This window comes from Rana temporaria, chromosome 1, assembly GCF_905171775.1.
Source record: "Rana temporaria chromosome 1, aRanTem1.1, whole genome shotgun sequence".
In the NCBI taxonomy this organism is placed as follows: Eukaryota; Metazoa; Chordata; class Amphibia; order Anura; family Ranidae; genus Rana; species Rana temporaria.
Genome location: NC_053489.1, coordinates 106,697,252 through 106,714,881, shown reverse-complemented (window position 1 = coordinate 106,714,881; position 17,630 = coordinate 106,697,252). Strand labels below are relative to the sequence as shown.

The following is a 17,630-nucleotide window of genomic DNA, read 5'->3' as shown; positions in this document are numbered from 1 at the left end:
TAGCATCCAGGGCCTCCATCAGTGGGGTACAGGCAGTACACCTGTAAGGGGCCCGAATGGCAACCCCCCTTTTTATAAAAAATGTAAAATTGTGCCGAGGAGCCTGCTGGATCCTGGGCCATGGATCCAATCAAATGTTGCATTTGGGCCGCAATGTAGCACTGCCAATCCTCCACTGTCCTTAGACTTCTGAAACTGTTCTCATTTAATTCTGGGGGGGGGCAGAGTTGATTAACTTTTTATGTTAGATTGGTTAGAGCTAAAACCAGTTGGCTATGGCTCTGCCATGCAGATTTCACAGATTGACTTTTTTTTTTATTTAATGCTGTGAATCTCCCAGATTTGCTTTCTTATTTTGTGTAAGAACATAGCCACAAATCTTTGCTTGCAATGAAGAGCAGGTTTATTTTAATACCCGATGGTCACATTTACTGATGCGTCTCCTGGATCACTTTTTATTCTTTATACTTTACTTTTACCTTTCTTTAAGAGAACTTGTTTGACAAAGAAAAAAAAATGTTGGAGGGAATGCAATTGCCAAACACTAAGGGTTGCCAAGGAAAAAGATGTTGCATCACAGCCATCAAACAAATGCTTTATTGTAGAAGTTACTTGTACTTCAGAATAGCTGTGAAACTCAAGAATCTTGTAGGTTTTTAGGGCTCCCATTATACCATGGCATGTGCTATGGGTACCCATGGCAACTACACTTCTGCTGAGTTAACTTTTTTGTAGTGGCTTTTCGTTTTGTATCTTGTGTGCGTTACAGGTCCTGTTCTTCTGATACGCCATGTATTCCTTTTTTAGTACTTTCAGACCAGGCATTTGAACAGTTCTTGAACTTTACTGAACTCTTCTTTTTTTTTTTTTAACAGTAATTAACTGAACTCTTCTTTAACATACAGGTCTCAGTGCACATTTAGTTTTCCAAACTAACTACACTGTGGTTGCCCAGACTTGCCTGTATAGGTGCAAGTCCAACACTAGCAAAGTCCAGTTGGGGGTGGAAGACAAATGATGCGTTGGGTTAAATCTTTCTGGTGATCCGGCCCTTACTGCTTACCGTGCTGCCTCGCTGGCAGGTCTTAGAAGGGAGCCATGTGTTCCTGTAGGACTACATGAGGCAGTAGTCCTTCTGCAAATCCCATGAGGAAGAGTAGCTCTGAGCCCCACTCTTGTAGTTATGCTGCTTACAACAGGGCAGGACCCAGAACGCCTGGGAAAGAGTCTAGTCGCCCTACTCATCATGGGCAGCCTGAACAAACTATATGGCTGCTCAGAGCATCTAATACAACAGCAGAAATACAGTACATTCAATGATACCCCACAAGCGCCTACTTACAGCTTTGCCAAGCAATTCATGAACAGAATATTTGCATGTTCTGTAATGCTATTGTAGCACGATCACCCTAAGGGACTGCTTGGAATTACCTGGTCATCTGCACTGCCGTGACCTGGTGAACATTCCAATTCACCTGACACTCTGGGTTCCGACATCCTTGTACCACTGTAAAGTAATCGGGCAACACTCTATAGTCTAATAATATTTACTTGATCCAATTAAAGGGATGTTGCCACAAGGAGGTAATAGAATTAAAATTTTGGGCAACAGCGCCAACTCGGCAAAGGAATTCCCCTGAATGACACAAGAAGGGGCCTGGAAGTAATAGTGTGGTGACCCTCGTATCAGTAATGTCCCCGTTGCAGATCTGATGGTCTTCACCGGTACGTAGGAGCTCATTAACTTTAATCTGCTAGGGTGTGGTAAGAAGCAATATGTTTCTTGTAGTGAAGAAGGCTAAAGATGTCCAAGTACAGTGTTCACAATAGGTTCAGTAAAGTATTCTTAAGGTAAAGATGTCTGTGCAAAGTGTACCAGTGAAACCGTGACAAAGGGTGGGTAAAGGTTGGGCATTTGCCCCCTCAACGACAAGGCTGATATGTCTTGCGAACAGTATCTTGTGTAGTGGGTTGGGTGGTTTTCTTTTATTAAATATGGCAAAGGTTAAGATAATGGCACACCACTGACAAGGTGTTGGTAATCGGTGGGGTATAGCCACAGCAAGAGCATTACTTTTGGCTATGAAAAGTGTCAAAGGACACTTCAGAATTTTGACAGTATTTCATTGTATTAGCAGAAATATGGGCAACAGGGATTGTGACAAGATATACAGGTATTGCTGCCTTGTATGCCTGCCAGGTTAGAATTCCAAGTCAAAGATGAGGGCGCTGATAAGTCTTTCAGCTGCTTGGAGATGATGTAAGATGATGTCTCACGATAGGGACGTGTTTGTAGTGAGAGACTCGAGTTTCTGGGAGGGGACTGTAGTTTCATGACATTGTCAGCTTGTTTGTTCTGGCTTCATGCTGAGATCTACAACAGAGCGTGCAGTCTGTGGTCTGCTTTCATTGCTACCCTTTGAAAGCACATTTTATACTGCAAAGTGAAAGGGACAAATTGCTAGACCTATAACAATTCCACTATTCCAGGCATCATTTTACATGTAAAAAATGACCATTCCTTGCCTTTTGTATGGACAAAATACTAAAAGTAGTAAATGGAATTAAATGTCTAGCCTACCTACTACCATTGTGTTCTGGCTATCAAAGTACATGCAAGTGTACATGGGAACCTGTGACAAATTTTCAATACCATCTTCTCATTGACCTCATGATGGGTCCACATAATTGTTGAGCAGGTTGGATGGCTATACATGCTTACATTTTACTGCCTTCCAGACTAATGCTAGCCATAAATGTAATTTGCTTGCGATGGTAGTGCCCTCTGAATCTAAAATCATATTTGGATTGGTCCGCAAAGGGTGTGGTGTAGTATTTGAGGATAAAAATAGTGTTATAAACCCAGGACCCTGCATTCACTATACAGTGCATCCGGAAAGTATTTACAGCGCATCACTTTTTTTACATCTTGTTATGTTACAGCCTTATTCCAAAATGGTCCAGAGCTCTCTGGAGCAGGTTTTTATCTAGCATGTCTTTGTACATTGCTGCATTCATCTTTCCCTCGATCCTGACTAGTTTCCCAGGTCCTGCCACTGAAAAACATCCCTACAGCATGTTGCTGCCACCACCGTGCTTCACTATAGGGATGGTATTGGCCAGGTGATGAGCGGTGCCTGGTTTCCTCTATCATGCTTGCCCTTCAGCCCAAAGAGTTTAATCTTTGTTTCATTAGACCAGAGAATTTTGTTTTTTTATGGTCGGAGTCCTTCAGGCGCCTTTTGGCAAACTCCAGGCGGGCTGTCATGTGTCTTCCGTCTGGCCATTCTACCATACAGGCCTGCTTGTTGAAGTGCTGCAGAGATGGTTGTTTTTCTGGCACGTTCTTCTCTTTCCACAGAGAAATGCTGGAGCTCTGTCGGTGACCATCTGGGCGGCCCGCTCTAGGAAGAGTCCTGGTGGTTCCAAACGGCTTCCCTTTAAGGATGGAGGCCACTGTCCTCATTGGCACCTTCAGTGCTGTAGACATTTTTCTGTACCCTTCCCCAGATCTGTGCCTCGATACAATCCTGTCTTGGTCTACAGACAATTCCTCGAACTCCATGGCTTGGTTTGTGCTCTGACCTGCACTGGTAACTGTGGGACCTTTTATATAGACAGGTGTGTGCCTTTCCAATTCAACTGACTTTACTGGACTCCAAGTTGTAGAAACATCTCAAGAATGATCAGTGGAAACAGGATACACCTGAGCTCAATTTTGAGTGTCACGGCAAAGTGTGTGTGTGTTTTCAAATTTATATATAAAAAAAAAAATTTCAAGCAGACTTCTTTCACATTGTCAATATGGGGTATTGTTTGTAGAATTTTGAGGAAAATAATGCATTTAATTCATTTTGAAATGAGGCTGTAACAAAATGAAAAGTGAAGCGCTGTGAATCCTTTCTGGATGCACTATATCTGGTCTCCCACAGAACATGAAAATGCAAGTAGTTTAGTAAATATAAAATGCTAAAGACCTTTTCTCATCAGCAGGATTTAGCAGTCTTATGAGTGTCTCGTTACAGCTTGTAGGAGGATTTTTTTCATTCTACTGACTGTCCTATGACGCTGCAAAACCCCCTGCTCTTTAGTTTGGACGTGCTGATTGGCCCTGTGTTGATTAGGGCTACAGCAACTTATATGCGGGCCAACACATGCTTCAGGTCACACACTCGACCTAATTTTCAGACAAAATCTGAAAATAAGCATTTTAGAAAATGAACCATTGCCATGGACAGACCACCATGCAATTAATTTCATAATCTCCAAAATTCCCCCAGTGATAAAAGCACCCAAGCCGGTGACAATACACTGGGCTAGATCTCAGAAAAAGCTCCATTCGGAACTCTTCAAATCTACCTTGGGAAACAGAATCAAAACAATCCATCCACATCAAACAGCCGCAGATACACTGGATGCCATAAACGCAGCTCTGCTACAGTCAGCCGATTTAGTAGCACCGAAACGCAAAGCCTGCATCCGAAAAAGAAAGTCTGGCTGGTTCAACAACCAGCTGTCGCTTCTGAAGCAAGAGCGCAGAAGGGCGGAAGCCGCCTGGAAAAGAAGTCCTGCAGAGGATAACCTCATCATCTACAAGGCAATAACAACACGATATCATAAAGAAATCTTCAAAGCCAAGAAACATCATTTTTCTATGGCGATTAACAGCGCCCTAAACCGCCCCCGCAAACTCTTCAAGATGGTCACCCAGACCATGAATCAAGGATGTCTTGAAGTCCCCAACTCAGACACCCAAGAGTTCTGCAATGAACTATCGGATTTCTTCATCAACAAAATTGAAAGAATCCGGGAAAGCATCATGCAAAACAATACCCCCCTCAACCCCACCGTCAATCAACCACAAAACACCCTCAGAAACGCTCTACAATCAACAAAGTTCACTCTGGAACCGATCTCCATCGATACCACAAAAAATATCATTGGTGCTTTGTGGAACAGCACATCGCCCAATGATATCATCCCCACCAAACTGCTGAAGGAATGTGCCGACATCCTGGCACCACCCATCACACAGCTTATAAACCAGTCATTTAAGGAAGGCACAGTGCCATCCCTGTTGAAAGAGGGCACAATCCAGCCCATCTTGAAAAAACCTAACCTGGATCCCAAGGACCCAACTCACCGCCGTCCCATAACAGGCCTAAATGTTCTCTCCAAGATAATGGAGAAAGTAGTGGTACAACAGCTGCAACAGCATCTAGATACCCACAATCTACTGGATCCATTACAATCAGGCTTCCGTCCCGGACACGGGACAGAAACGGCCTTACTCAAAATATGGGACGATGCCCTCGAGGCCGCAGACGAAGGAGAATCTTGTCTCCTGGTTCTGCTGGACCTAAGCGCAGCCTTTGACACGGTAGACCACAAACTGTTACTGATGCGACTAGCCAAGGTAGCAGAAGTCGCAGAAGGTGATTTACCATGGTTTTCTTCCTTTCTTGAAAACCGATCACAAACAGTTAAATTGGGTTCTTTCACGTCGGAAAAGCGCACGGTGTCATGTGGAGTCCCCCAAGGATCCCCCCTGTCACCGGTGCTTTTCAACATCTATCTTCGCCCTCTCTTTGATATTATCAGTAGCCAAGAACTACTCTATCACTCTTATGCAGACGATACGCAACTGTATTTTCGCATCTGCAACAAAAAGGATCATCATCTCAGTTTAGAGAAATGTCTCTCTTTGATAGAAAACTGGATGACTAAGAGTTATCTTAAACTCAACAGTTCAAAAACAGAACTCCTTATGTTTCACGCCAGCCGAAAGAGTCAACTGGCAACAACCTGGACACCGCCGCCCATTCTGGGCCAAATCATCACCCCTAGCTCCAAAGTCAAAAGTCTCGGGGTCATCTTCGACACCTTCATGACAATGGACGCACAAATAGGGTCAGTAGTCAGCGGAGCGCACCATCTGTTGCGCCTACTACGCAGACTTATTCCATTTATCCCCAAAGAAGACGTAGCAGTCGTGGTGGGAACAATCGTGAATTCCAGACTGGACTATGCTAACGCCCTGTACCTCGGACTCCCAAAGTACCAAATCTCCCGTCTGCAAGTCGTTCAGAATACGGCCGCCAGACTGGTGACTGGGAAAAAAAAATGGGAATCAATCTCACCTTCGTTGAGAACCCTTCACTGGCTGCCAGTAAAAGACAGAATTGTATTTAAAGCACTCTGCCTGACACATAAGTGCATCCATGGGAAGGCTCCGCAATATCTTTGCGACAAGATAGAACCTCACAATTCGAATCGCGTTCTGCGATCCACCGACCAAAATCTGGTCAGGGTACCAAAAACCAAATACAAGTCCAAAGGAGAAAGAAGGTTTGCTTTTCAGGGTCCTAGACTATGGAACGCTTTACCAACCAGCATTCGGTTGGAGGAAAACCACCTGACTTTCAGAAGACGAATCAAAACTCTGCTCTTTTGATGTCATGAGACACGAACTAGCGCCCAGAAGCGATTCAGTTCGCATGCGCCGCGCTTTATACGTTTTTTCATTCATTCATTCATTCATTCATTCATCACATGCACCCTCCCAAGAAAAAAAAAAGCTCTCTAGCAATACTTGCCAAACTGAGCATTTGCAGCCTGATCCCAAGGTGCTCTGTTCTATCAGGAGATGGCATGGAGACTGTGGAAGACGGGATCAAACAGCTTTTTACACAGTGCGCAGGATTAACCCCTTGGGTTCCACAGTGCCATCCCTTGACTGGACAAAATACAAAGAGTAGTAAAAAATTGCTTGGCCAGGCTATCACTGTTTTGTCCATCTAAGTGCATGTGAGATGTCCTAAGGCAATTTTTTGATGCCTACCTCTGTTTCACTATGTTATGTATATGTGTTTCTGTCTCTTAATACTTTTGGTTCTGAATGCCACCAGAATAAAATTAAAACAAAACCAATCCCAAATGAATTTGAAGTGCATACTTTCAACTTTAATTCAAGCGGTTAAACATGAATATCAAGTACAAATTTTTAAGGAATTGCTACCATTTTTATACACAGACCCCCCCCCCCCTTTATTTTCAGGGGCTAAAATGTAATTGAAAAAATGAATATTAATCATAAATTGTTAATATTTTGTTGAGAACCCCTTACTGGCAATGACTGCCTGAAGTCTGGAACCATTCATTACCAAAGACTGGGTTTCCTCCTTTTCTGATGCTTTGCCAGGCTCTAACTGTAGCTGTCTTCAGTTGTTCTTTTGTGGGTCTTTCTGCCTTTTTAATTATGCCTTCAGCAAGTGGAAATGCATGCTTAAATGGGTTGGGTTGAGGTGATTGACTTGCCATTGCAGAATATTCCACTTCTTCAAAAGCTCCTAGGTTTCTTTTGCAGTGTTTTGGATCATGGTAGCTCTGCACTGTGAAGCACCGTCCAATCAACTTTGCTGCATTTGGCTGAATCTGGGCTGACAGTATCTCAACGCTGCAGAATTCATCCGGCTGCTTCTGTCGCATCAATCAACACCGATGACCCAATCACACGGTCATTGAACCAGGTTTTTGTGATTTTGGCAGTGTGGGAGGTGCCAAGTCCTGCTGGAAAATGAAGTTGGCATCCCGATAGAGCTCGTCTGCTGAAGGAAGCATGAAGCGCTCCAATTTCCTGGTAGACCGTGGCGTTGACTCTGGACTTAATGAAGCACAGTGGACCAACACCAGCAGATGACACGGCTCCCCAAATCAACAGACTATGGAAACTTCACACTGGACTTCAAGCATCTTGCAGTGTGTGCCTCTCCATTCTTCCTCCATACTCTGTGTCCTTGGCTTCCAAATGAGAAACATTTTCTCTCATCAGAAAAGAGGACTTTGGACCACTGAGCAACAGACCAGGTGTGTTTTTATTAGCCCAGGTAAGACGCTTCTGACGTTGTTTGTTGGTCAGGAGTGGCTTGACAAGAGGAATATGACATTTGAAGCCCATGTCCAGGATCCGTCTGTGTGTGGTGGCTCTTGATGCACTGACTCCAGCCTCAGTCCACTCCTTGTGAAAGTCCCCAACACTTTTGAATGGCTTTTTCCTGTCAATCCTCTCCAGGCTGCCATCATCCCTGCTGCTTGTGCTGCTTTGTTCTTCCACACTTTTTCCTTCCACGAAACCTTTCTATTAATGTGCTTTGATACAGCACTTTGGGAACATCCAACTTCTTTTGCAATTACCTTTTTTGAGGCTTTCCCTCCTTGTGCAGAAAACCATCATTGACACCCTCCATAACTGTCAGGTCAGCAGTCTTTCCCATGATTGTGATTCCTACTGAACCAGACTGAGACCATTTAAAGGCTCAGGAACCCTTTGCAGGTGTTATGGAATAATTAGCTAATTAGAGTGGGACACTTTGAGCCTAAAATATTGCACCTTTTCACAATATTCAAATTTTCGGAGATTGTGGATTTGGGGTTTTCATGAGCTTTAAGTCATAATCGTCACAATTATGACAAATCACGGCTTGAACTATCTTGCCTTGCATGTAATGAGTCTATCTCATATATTAGTTTCACCTTTTTAAATTGCATTCGTGAAATAAATGAACTTTTGCACGATATTCAATTTTTTTTACTTTGTGTGTGTGTGTGTGTGTGTTCACAAAAAATAAAAACTGCAGAGGTGATCAAATACCACCATATCCAGGGTTTGACAAATTTGATTGGAATCTAGGAGCCAGCTAAAAAAGTTAACAGCCAGAAAACGCGCCCCGTCCCGCCAAGCTCCCGCGCAGAAGCGAACACATACGTGAGTAGCACCCATATATGTTGCTAGGATGGCAGTGCATGCTGTAGTTCCATAGATGACACTAGGGTGGCAGTGCATGCTGGGACTTGTAGTTCCATAGAGAACACTAGGGTAAAAGTGCTTGCTGGGACTTGTAGTGACATAACATGAGGGTGGCAGTGCATGCAGGAACTTGTAGTTCTATAGAGAACACTAGGGTAGCAGTGCATGCTGGGACTTGTAATGCCATATATGTTGCTAGGATGGCAGCGCTTGCTAGGACTTGTAGTGCCATATATGTTGCTAGGATGGCAGTGCTTAAGTCTTGTTTAAGACTTGGGGGGGGGGGGCGCGCTCCCTCTCGGCGAACTCCCGGCATGTGTCCCGCAGCATGCAGTGTGTATTGGGCAGCTTTGCGCTCTGGTAGACGGTGTGCAGGCAGCGGGAAGCTTTGGGGACAAAAAAAAGAGGTCAGCAGGGGTACGGTGGTCAGCACAAGGTTACCATATTCACTCCGTGCTCACCTGAATGAAGCGGCCGCCAAGCGCGGCACACAGCCGTCAACCCACGGTACATGTCTGTTACACTCTAACGGTACACACCGGGAGGATGGCCACTTCAGATGACGTCAGCTTCCCGCTGCCTGCACACTGTCTACCAGAGCGCCAAGTTGCCTGATACACACTGCGGGACACATGCCGGGAGTTCGCTGAGAGGAAGCTGCAACCTATTGCCGCTCAGCTGGACAGAGAACACCGCTTCCCGTGTAAAACACGTATTGGTAATGTAAACACATTGGACGTGTTTTCAAAGGCGGCCGCCTACCTCGGACATCTGCTTCAGCGTATCTCCTCCCATCGTGTCAGCCGCTGCTGTGCCGCTCTCTTCCTGCTCCATCCCCGCTGCCACTGCTAATCACGTTCCTGGCCAAAACCCCGCAACTGGCCCTTTAGCAGAAGCACCTGTCACTGATCAAAGGCCAGGCGCCAGGGTGAAATTTCTAGTCGCAATGGCGAGCTGGCGCCTGGGATTTGTCGAGCCCTGACCATATCCATTATGTAACTATAGCTTGACTATGTTTTGGTAAATACCGGGGGGGGGGGGGGGAGATTAAATTGTGCCTGTGTCCAAACATATAGGGAAGTGTGTTTTACCTAGTAGAATTTTTGGAATTTCTTTCACTAGTTGCAATAGAATAAAGTGAAATTGAGTTCATCTGGATCACTCCGGTGCATGTTAACTTCTCGTTCTGCATAGTGATTAGGTGAAATGTTTATCTTGATTTTACTTCAAGAGGTTTGTAAATTAAGTAAAACTGTATCAATGGTAATAACATTTTAAATTCCAGAGATATGCAGTAAAGGTTATGATAAGAGAACGTTGCAAGTCTTATTCAGTTGGAGAAGCTTTAAAGGCAATAAACTGAGACTAGAATACCAACAATGTAATAACTCTGCTAGCACAGAAAAAGTTATTCAGATAATACAGATGATTAATTGGGTACCTGGCAGCCTTGCCAACATTGGATTGAAATGGACCATAGCCAGGAACAGTTCACTTTTTTTAATATCTATTTATTTTTTTACCCAGATAGTGTAGGTGTGGTATCTATTTTGGTTTAGTGAAATGCTGGTATCTTGCAACACCCTCTTCTATACCTTGACTATTTGTAGCCTTTGTCATGGTAAAAAATAAATATCTACCGTGTTTCCCCGAAAATAAGCCATACCCCGAAAATAAGACCTAGCCTGATTATCAGGGAGGGATGCAATATAAGCCCTACCCCGAAAATAAGCCCTAGTTACGTTCATTAAACTGTAAAATTGGTATATGGTGCAGTGCGTGTCTCCCTTTGTAACTGCATTTAATACAGTAATCCCATATTTACAGCCACTGCTCTGCCGGAGGTTTCTTTCTCTCCTCCCGGCTGACATCTGCAGCCCTTTGCTCTTCAGACCTCGGAGCGGGCCGACGTCAGCAGGATCTCGGCTCTTCCCTCCTCCCGGTGACGTCTGCAGCCCTTGCCTCTTCAGAGCGGGCTGACGTCAGCAGGGATCTCGGCCCCTCTCTCCTCGAAGCGGGCCGACGTCAGGTATCTCAGAGAAGAGAAGATCATGTGCGGGCCCATGGCATCTGTTACCGTAGAAAAGTACCGTATTTCCAAAAACGGTTGGAAAGGGAGACACATTGCCACACTTATACCAGTACCGTATGACATAATTTTAAGCAAGATGTTTTTTTGTTTAATGTCAAAATACTGACCTGACTGGGAGAGAGGGAGAAAAGACAGGAGAAATAGGAATATTTTATTGATTTAATCCAGGATTTTTAGAACAAGGGGTAAAATGACACAGCACCAAGCACTGTGATATATTATAAAACATTTATTTTAGGGTTACAACCACTTTTAAGATCGTCATTTTACATGCTGTAAATAAGACCTCCCCTGAAAGTAAGCCCTAGTGTGTTTTGTGTAGGCAAAATTAATATAAGACCCGGTCTTATTTTCGGGGAAACACGGTATCTATCAGACCAAGTATCCAAACATTTTGTGTGATCTGTTGTATCGATGACCACTGATCTGGCAAAGAAGCAGATGGTTGAATAAAGTTGATGCAGATACTTCACTTTCCTATTGTATAGAAGGTAAACCAAATGACGCCACTTTGGACCTAAAAGAAAGCTAAAGAACCTTTGTTGAATTGGGCACAAATCGAGGCTCAAAACTTAAAGCGGGGGTTCACCCGAAATTTTTTTTTTTAACATTCGATTGAGGCTAATTGTGGGAAGCACAATCGGGTGTTTTTTTTTTTTTTTTAAATCAATGCAGTACTTACCGTTTTAGAGATAGATGTTCTCCGTGGCTTCCGGGTATGATCTTCGGGACTGGGCACTCCTATTTGATTGACAGCCTTCCGACGGTCGCATACAGCGCGTCACGAGTTGCCAAACGTCGGTGCGGCTCTATACGGCGCCTGCGCACCGACGTTCGGCTACTTTCGGAAACTTGTGACGCTCTGTATGCGACGGTCGGAAGGCTGTCAATCAAATGGGAACAAATAGGAACGCCGCCTATACCCGGAAGCCACGGAGAACATCTATCTCTAAAACTGTAAGTACTGCATTGATTTAAAAAAAAAAAAACACCCGATTGTGCTTCCCACAATCAGCCTCAATCTAATGTTAAAAATTTATTTTTTTGGGTGAACCTCCACTTAAAGTCATGAGCTACTAACCAGGCCTCAAGTGTTACTCGCCACCAGTTGTCCCACCCCTGCCCCTAAACATGCCCTTATAAATTATCTCAAAAGTCATAAATGACTTAATTGTTTCATGCAGAATTAAGTTATAAAAATATTAACTTTATCCGTGTCTACCAATGCAGCATGCCCACTAATGCAGCATGCCTGTGCCAACGAGTACAATCCTACATGTGCAGGGCAACAGAGAATTGCCAGCTGGGTGATCAGAGCATGGTGAACATCACTAGAACAGATTTAATTTCAATTGCTGTATTCATGCTAATCATCCGTCTGGCTCTCTCCTCACTCTTCCCCTCAGCGATCGCTGGGAGAAGGACTCCCATTCAACCTGCCTGCTGGCGGAGATCGCCTCCGCTCCCAGGCAGCCCTTCCTCGCCAGCCCTCAAATTCCATTTGCAAAATGTAAGCAGGCGAGTGGAATTTTTGAGGGCTGCCCAAATCACCATTACGTGTATGTCTATTATTGTGACAGATATATATATTTATATTTATATTTATATTTATATTTATATTTATATTTTTTTTTTTTTTTTAAATGCCAAGACACAGTGCAGTGGCTCATGGAAGCCCCTCTTTAGAAGGAATTGGGTTAGCAGAAGTGTTTATTAGGAAGCATTTCTACACACTGCACATGTATTGTCATTTGGATGTGTGGTCTGTTTTTAAAGTGTGTGTGTGTCCCCCCCTTCATGGCTTTCTTCCTATAATTCATTGCATTCTTGTACTTTTTGGCACTTTTTTTTTTCCATATCCATTTGTGATGGTAATAAAAGCAAGAAAAACCAGTTTGTCTCCTTTCTGTTTAGATTTAAAACACTGGGATGGTTTATATATGTGCATTGTCATTTTAACGGACAAAGCGTGAGAGGCATTTCCGGGAGTGGTAGAAAGGGTTGTTTGGCTGCTTTTTTTTTTTTTTTTTTTTTTTTTTACACTTTTCGTGATAGTTGTCATCTTTTCTTGTCCTCAAGACGCAACACAGAGAAAAGATTGGATCCAAGATGCCTATGTACACAGGATCTTGTCCCACCGCTATGGAAAGTTTTAATTGTAATGGGTTTGTTTAATAACCAATTGCAAACCGTAGTACAGTATTGCACAATAATCCACAGTAACAAGACTTTAAAATGGGTATTGGACTAATGAATGCCATTGTGTTGCTGTACATTATTGTACACTTGCAAGAATAGAAACTTTTGTTAAACATGGGCTGTCATTGTTGGCCTTCTGAAAATGTTGCTTGCTTGGCTGTTGTGCTGTTACATAAAAAGCAGAGCAACTGGTGGAGAACAAATATGTACTACCGTAACTAAAAGTCAGAACTCTACCTGACTCTTAAGTAGAGGTAGACCGATATATCGGTCGGCCGATATATCGGCCGATATTTGGCCGTTTTTGTGAAATCGGCATCGGCCGATTTTTTGTGAAAGAATCGGCCGATTCGCGGCTAAAGTGTCCGGCCCGCATGGCCGCCTGCCCTGCAGTACTGACCCCGCTCCCATGTATCCGATTCCTCCTATCTGCACGGCCACCACAGAAGGGATATAGATTTCACTGGCATCACGCCGTCCGCCGTGCCCCGCCCCCTCAGCGTGCTGTATTAGGGACAGGGAGAAACAATCATTGGCTTACAACTGCCGCCTGACTAATGTAACTCCCCCCAGCAGGAATGTCTTCCTTCCCTGCTGAGGCGGAACCTGCTGGCATTACACCAAGTTCTAAACAATGATTGGCTGATCCGCTCATCAGCATGCACCTAGCCTATTAGGTGCATGCAGATAGAATTGGATTATGATACCCAGCATGTATGGAGGGTAAGTTGCCCAAATTATGTGCTACTGTGCCCCCCTGCAGAATTTATTTAAACTCCTTTTAAAAGGGAAACCTGGCTGAGGCTGGCATTGTGAAGATGGATGAGGATGACTCTGGGTGGATATGAGAGTTACATTGTGGAGATCCTCTTCACAATGTAACTCTCATCCCCACACAGAGTCATCCTCATCCATCTTCACAATGCAACACAATCATCTTCATCCCCACCCAGCACCATCCACCCCACTACAACGCATTCCCTGCACCATCCATCCCTTTCCACAACACATCCCCACCCATGCCCAGCACCATCCATCCCTCTCCACAACTCATCACCACAACGCATCCCCACCCACGCCCAGCACCATCCATCCCACTCCAAAATGCATCCCCACCCACCCCTCTCCACAATGCATCCCCACCCATGCCCAGCACCACCCACCCCTCTCCACAACGCATCCCCACCCACACCCAGCACCATCCATCCCTCTCCACAACGCATTCCCATCCACCCCTCTCCACAACGCATCCCCACCCACACCCAGCACCATCCATCCCTTTCCACAACCCATCCCCACCCACGCCCAGCACCATCCATCCCACTCCACAATGCATCCCCACCCACCCCTCTCCACAATGCATCCCCACCCATGCCCAGCACCACCCACCCCTCTCCACAACGCATCCCCACCCACACCCAGCACCATCCATCCCTTTCCACAACCCATCCCCACCCACGCCCAGCACCATCCATCCCTTTCCACAACACATCCCCACCCACCCCCAGCACCATCCATCCCTCTCCGCAATGCATCCCCACCCACCCCTCTCCACAATGCATCCCCACCCATGCCCAGTGTATTTTTTTTCTTTTTTAATAATTGAGGTGGCACTGATGGGCTGCACTGGTGGGCACTAATGAGGTGGCACTGATGGACACTAATGGGCTGAACTGGTAGGCACTGATGAGGTTGCACTGACAGGCTGAACTGGTAGACACTAATGAGGTGGCACTGATGGACACTGATAGGCTACACTGGTGAGCTGCATTGGTGGGCACTGATGGACACTGATAGGCTGCACTCCACCCTAAACAATAACCTCCTCCCCAACCTAGATTTTCTGATATAATAGGAAAAAAAAATCGGCCTAAAATATCGGCCGCAAAAATCGGCCTAAAAATCGGCCTAAAATATCGGCCATCGGCCGCCCCAATTTTGGAATATCGCCATCGGTATCGGCCAGAGAAAAACCCATATCGGTCGACCTCTACTCTTAAGCATACTGGTTATCTGTTTAACCACTTGCTGACTGCCCTATAGCAGTTTTACTGCTGCAGGGCGGCAGCTCTGCACAGGATTGTGTGTGTGTGTGTGTGTGTGTGTGTGTATGTATAGATTTAGATATATAGATATGATATGGATCACAGGCACAATTTTTCGTTTTTTCAGGTATTTACCAAAACATATTCAAGCTATAGTTCTATAATGGATATGGGCTGAAAGTGCACACACTAACAAATAAGTGAATACAGTCAGAGCCTGGCAAAGCATCAGAGGGAAACCCAATATTTGGCAATGCCTATGGGTTCCAGACTTAAACCAGGAGTTCACCCTAAAAAAAAAAAAATGTAATCTTAGATTCATGCTCATTTTGTCTAGGGGAATCAGGTATTTTTTTTAAAAACGAAGCAGTACTTCTCCGCCGCTTCCGGGTATGGTCTTCGGGACTGGGCGTTCCTATTTGACAGTCTTCCGACAGGCTTCCAACGGTCGCATACATCGTGTCACGAGTAGCCGAAAGAAGCCGAACGTCGGTGCGGCTCTATACGGCGCCTGCACACCGTTCGGCTACTTTCGGAAAATCGTGACGCGATAGATGCGACCGTCGAAAGCCTGTCGGAAGACTGTCAATCAAATAGGAACGCCCAGTCCCGCAGCCCATACCCGGAAGCGGCAGAGAAGATGTATCTCTAAAACGGTAAGTACAGCTTCGATTTTAAAAAAACTACCCGATTCCCCTTGACAAAATGAGCATGAATCTAAGGTTAAAAATTAACATTTCTGGGTGAACCTCCACTTTAAGGCAATCATTGCCAGTAAAAAGATTCTCAACAAAATATTTAAAAAATTAACATTTTATTTGATTTATATTTGTCCGTTTACAATTGAGCCCCTGAAAATGTTGCTAAAATTTGTACTTAATATTTTATGTTCAATCCCTTTTGCATGGGATGGATTCTGTGCAAAGCAGGCAATACATCAATCTCTTTCCCCTAGTAAATGCCGTCCATGCAGTACACAAACACGGTTATGCACACATTTACCCTTTTGATCCCCCTAAATGTTTAACCCCTTCCCATTTAGTACAGTGATGGTGCATATTACTGGCCAACGAGTCATCGTGTGCATGAGGAGCAGCGTGGGGATTTGTGTGTTTGTAAACACACAAATCCCTGTCCTATCGAAAGACTGATCATGTGTCTAAGTGGGAACAACGATGTGTCTCCTAGTCAATCCCATCTCCCCACACTCCTTGATTGCCCCCTAGTCTTAACCCCTTCCCTGCCAGTGACCTTTACACATTAATTGGTGCATGTTTATAGCACTGATCGCTGTATAAATGTTAATGGTCCCAAAAATGTGTCAAGTGTCCGATCTGTCGGTCACAATGTTGCTGTACCGCTAAAAATCACAGATCACCGCCATTCCTAGTAAAAAATAAATGCCACAAATCTTTCACATAAATTGTAGATGCTATAACTTTTGCGCAAACCAATAAATATACACTTATTGCGATTTTTACTTTGTCACCTTTTGTTTTATAGTGCTATTGTCCGTTAAAGCAACGCAGTGCCAAATTGTAAAAGGTGCTCTGGTCAGGAAGGGGGAAAAAATCTTCCGGGCCTGAAGTGGTTAAAAAAACGAATTGCATAAATAGCATTGTTGGAGACTGCGTAAATCAATATACGCTTATTTGGGGGGGGGGCGGGGGCGGCGGAGGTTGCCAAAAACATGTAGAAGAATACATATCGGGCTAAAGTTTTATAAAGAACATAATTTTTTTTTTTTTTTTTTTATTATTTGTGCAAAAAAAATAAAAAAAATGCAGTGGTTATCAAATGCCTCAAAAGCTCCATTTGTGGGGGGAAAAAAACATACATTTTATTTGGCTACAGTGTTGCATGACTGCACAATTTTCTGTTAGTGACTCAGTGCCGTACCGCAAAAAATGGCCTGGTCATGAAGGAGGGTAAATGTTCCGCGGGTCAAGTAGTTAACTTTTCTGTATAACGTTTGCTGAAAACCCCATGTGATCAGTGCTGGGTCCTGGTGCTTGGCTGCTCAGGCATCAATCACTGCATTCAACTAGTGTCTGGGCAGAGGTATATGTATAGATTTGCACAATACTTAAAATTACTGGAATTCTGACTAGACTTGGTCTGCAGATTGGGGGAGCACATTCTAAGTAAGATTAGATACTCAATGGTACTGGCTATACTGTGTCTGGATGACTTGTGCATGGAAAAAAAATAATATTGCTGTATTTGCTCAAATATAGGTAAAAACTGTGGCAACCAATCCTGAAGCCGTACCTTCAATGTCAGAATACAATGAGAAATTAAATGGATCTGCTCTGGATTATAGAAGTGTGAATGGTGGGCAAGCCTATTCAGATCACAACATTGGATCACGTGTGTAAGTATAAACCTTTACATTACTAACAAAAGAATATTGGGAATCTATTCCTTAAGTATTGCCTGTGTATGTAATACAGGCAGTTCCCAGGTTGCAAACAAGATGGGGTCTGTA

The 17,630-nt window shown here is 44.2% G+C and overlaps 1 protein-coding gene across 1 annotated transcript in view; it reads left to right on the top strand.

Moving 5' to 3' along the window:
• The window catches only part of OCLN (occludin), a 66,753-nt gene that overhangs the window by 33,663 nt on the left and 15,460 nt on the right, over positions 1 to 17,630 (top strand). Inside the window, exon 5 of the mRNA XM_040341562.1 lies at positions 17,380 to 17,516. Within this exon, the coding sequence (XP_040197496.1) occupies positions 17,380 to 17,516 (137 nt within the window). The remainder of the gene's footprint in view (positions 1 to 17,379; positions 17,517 to 17,630) is intronic.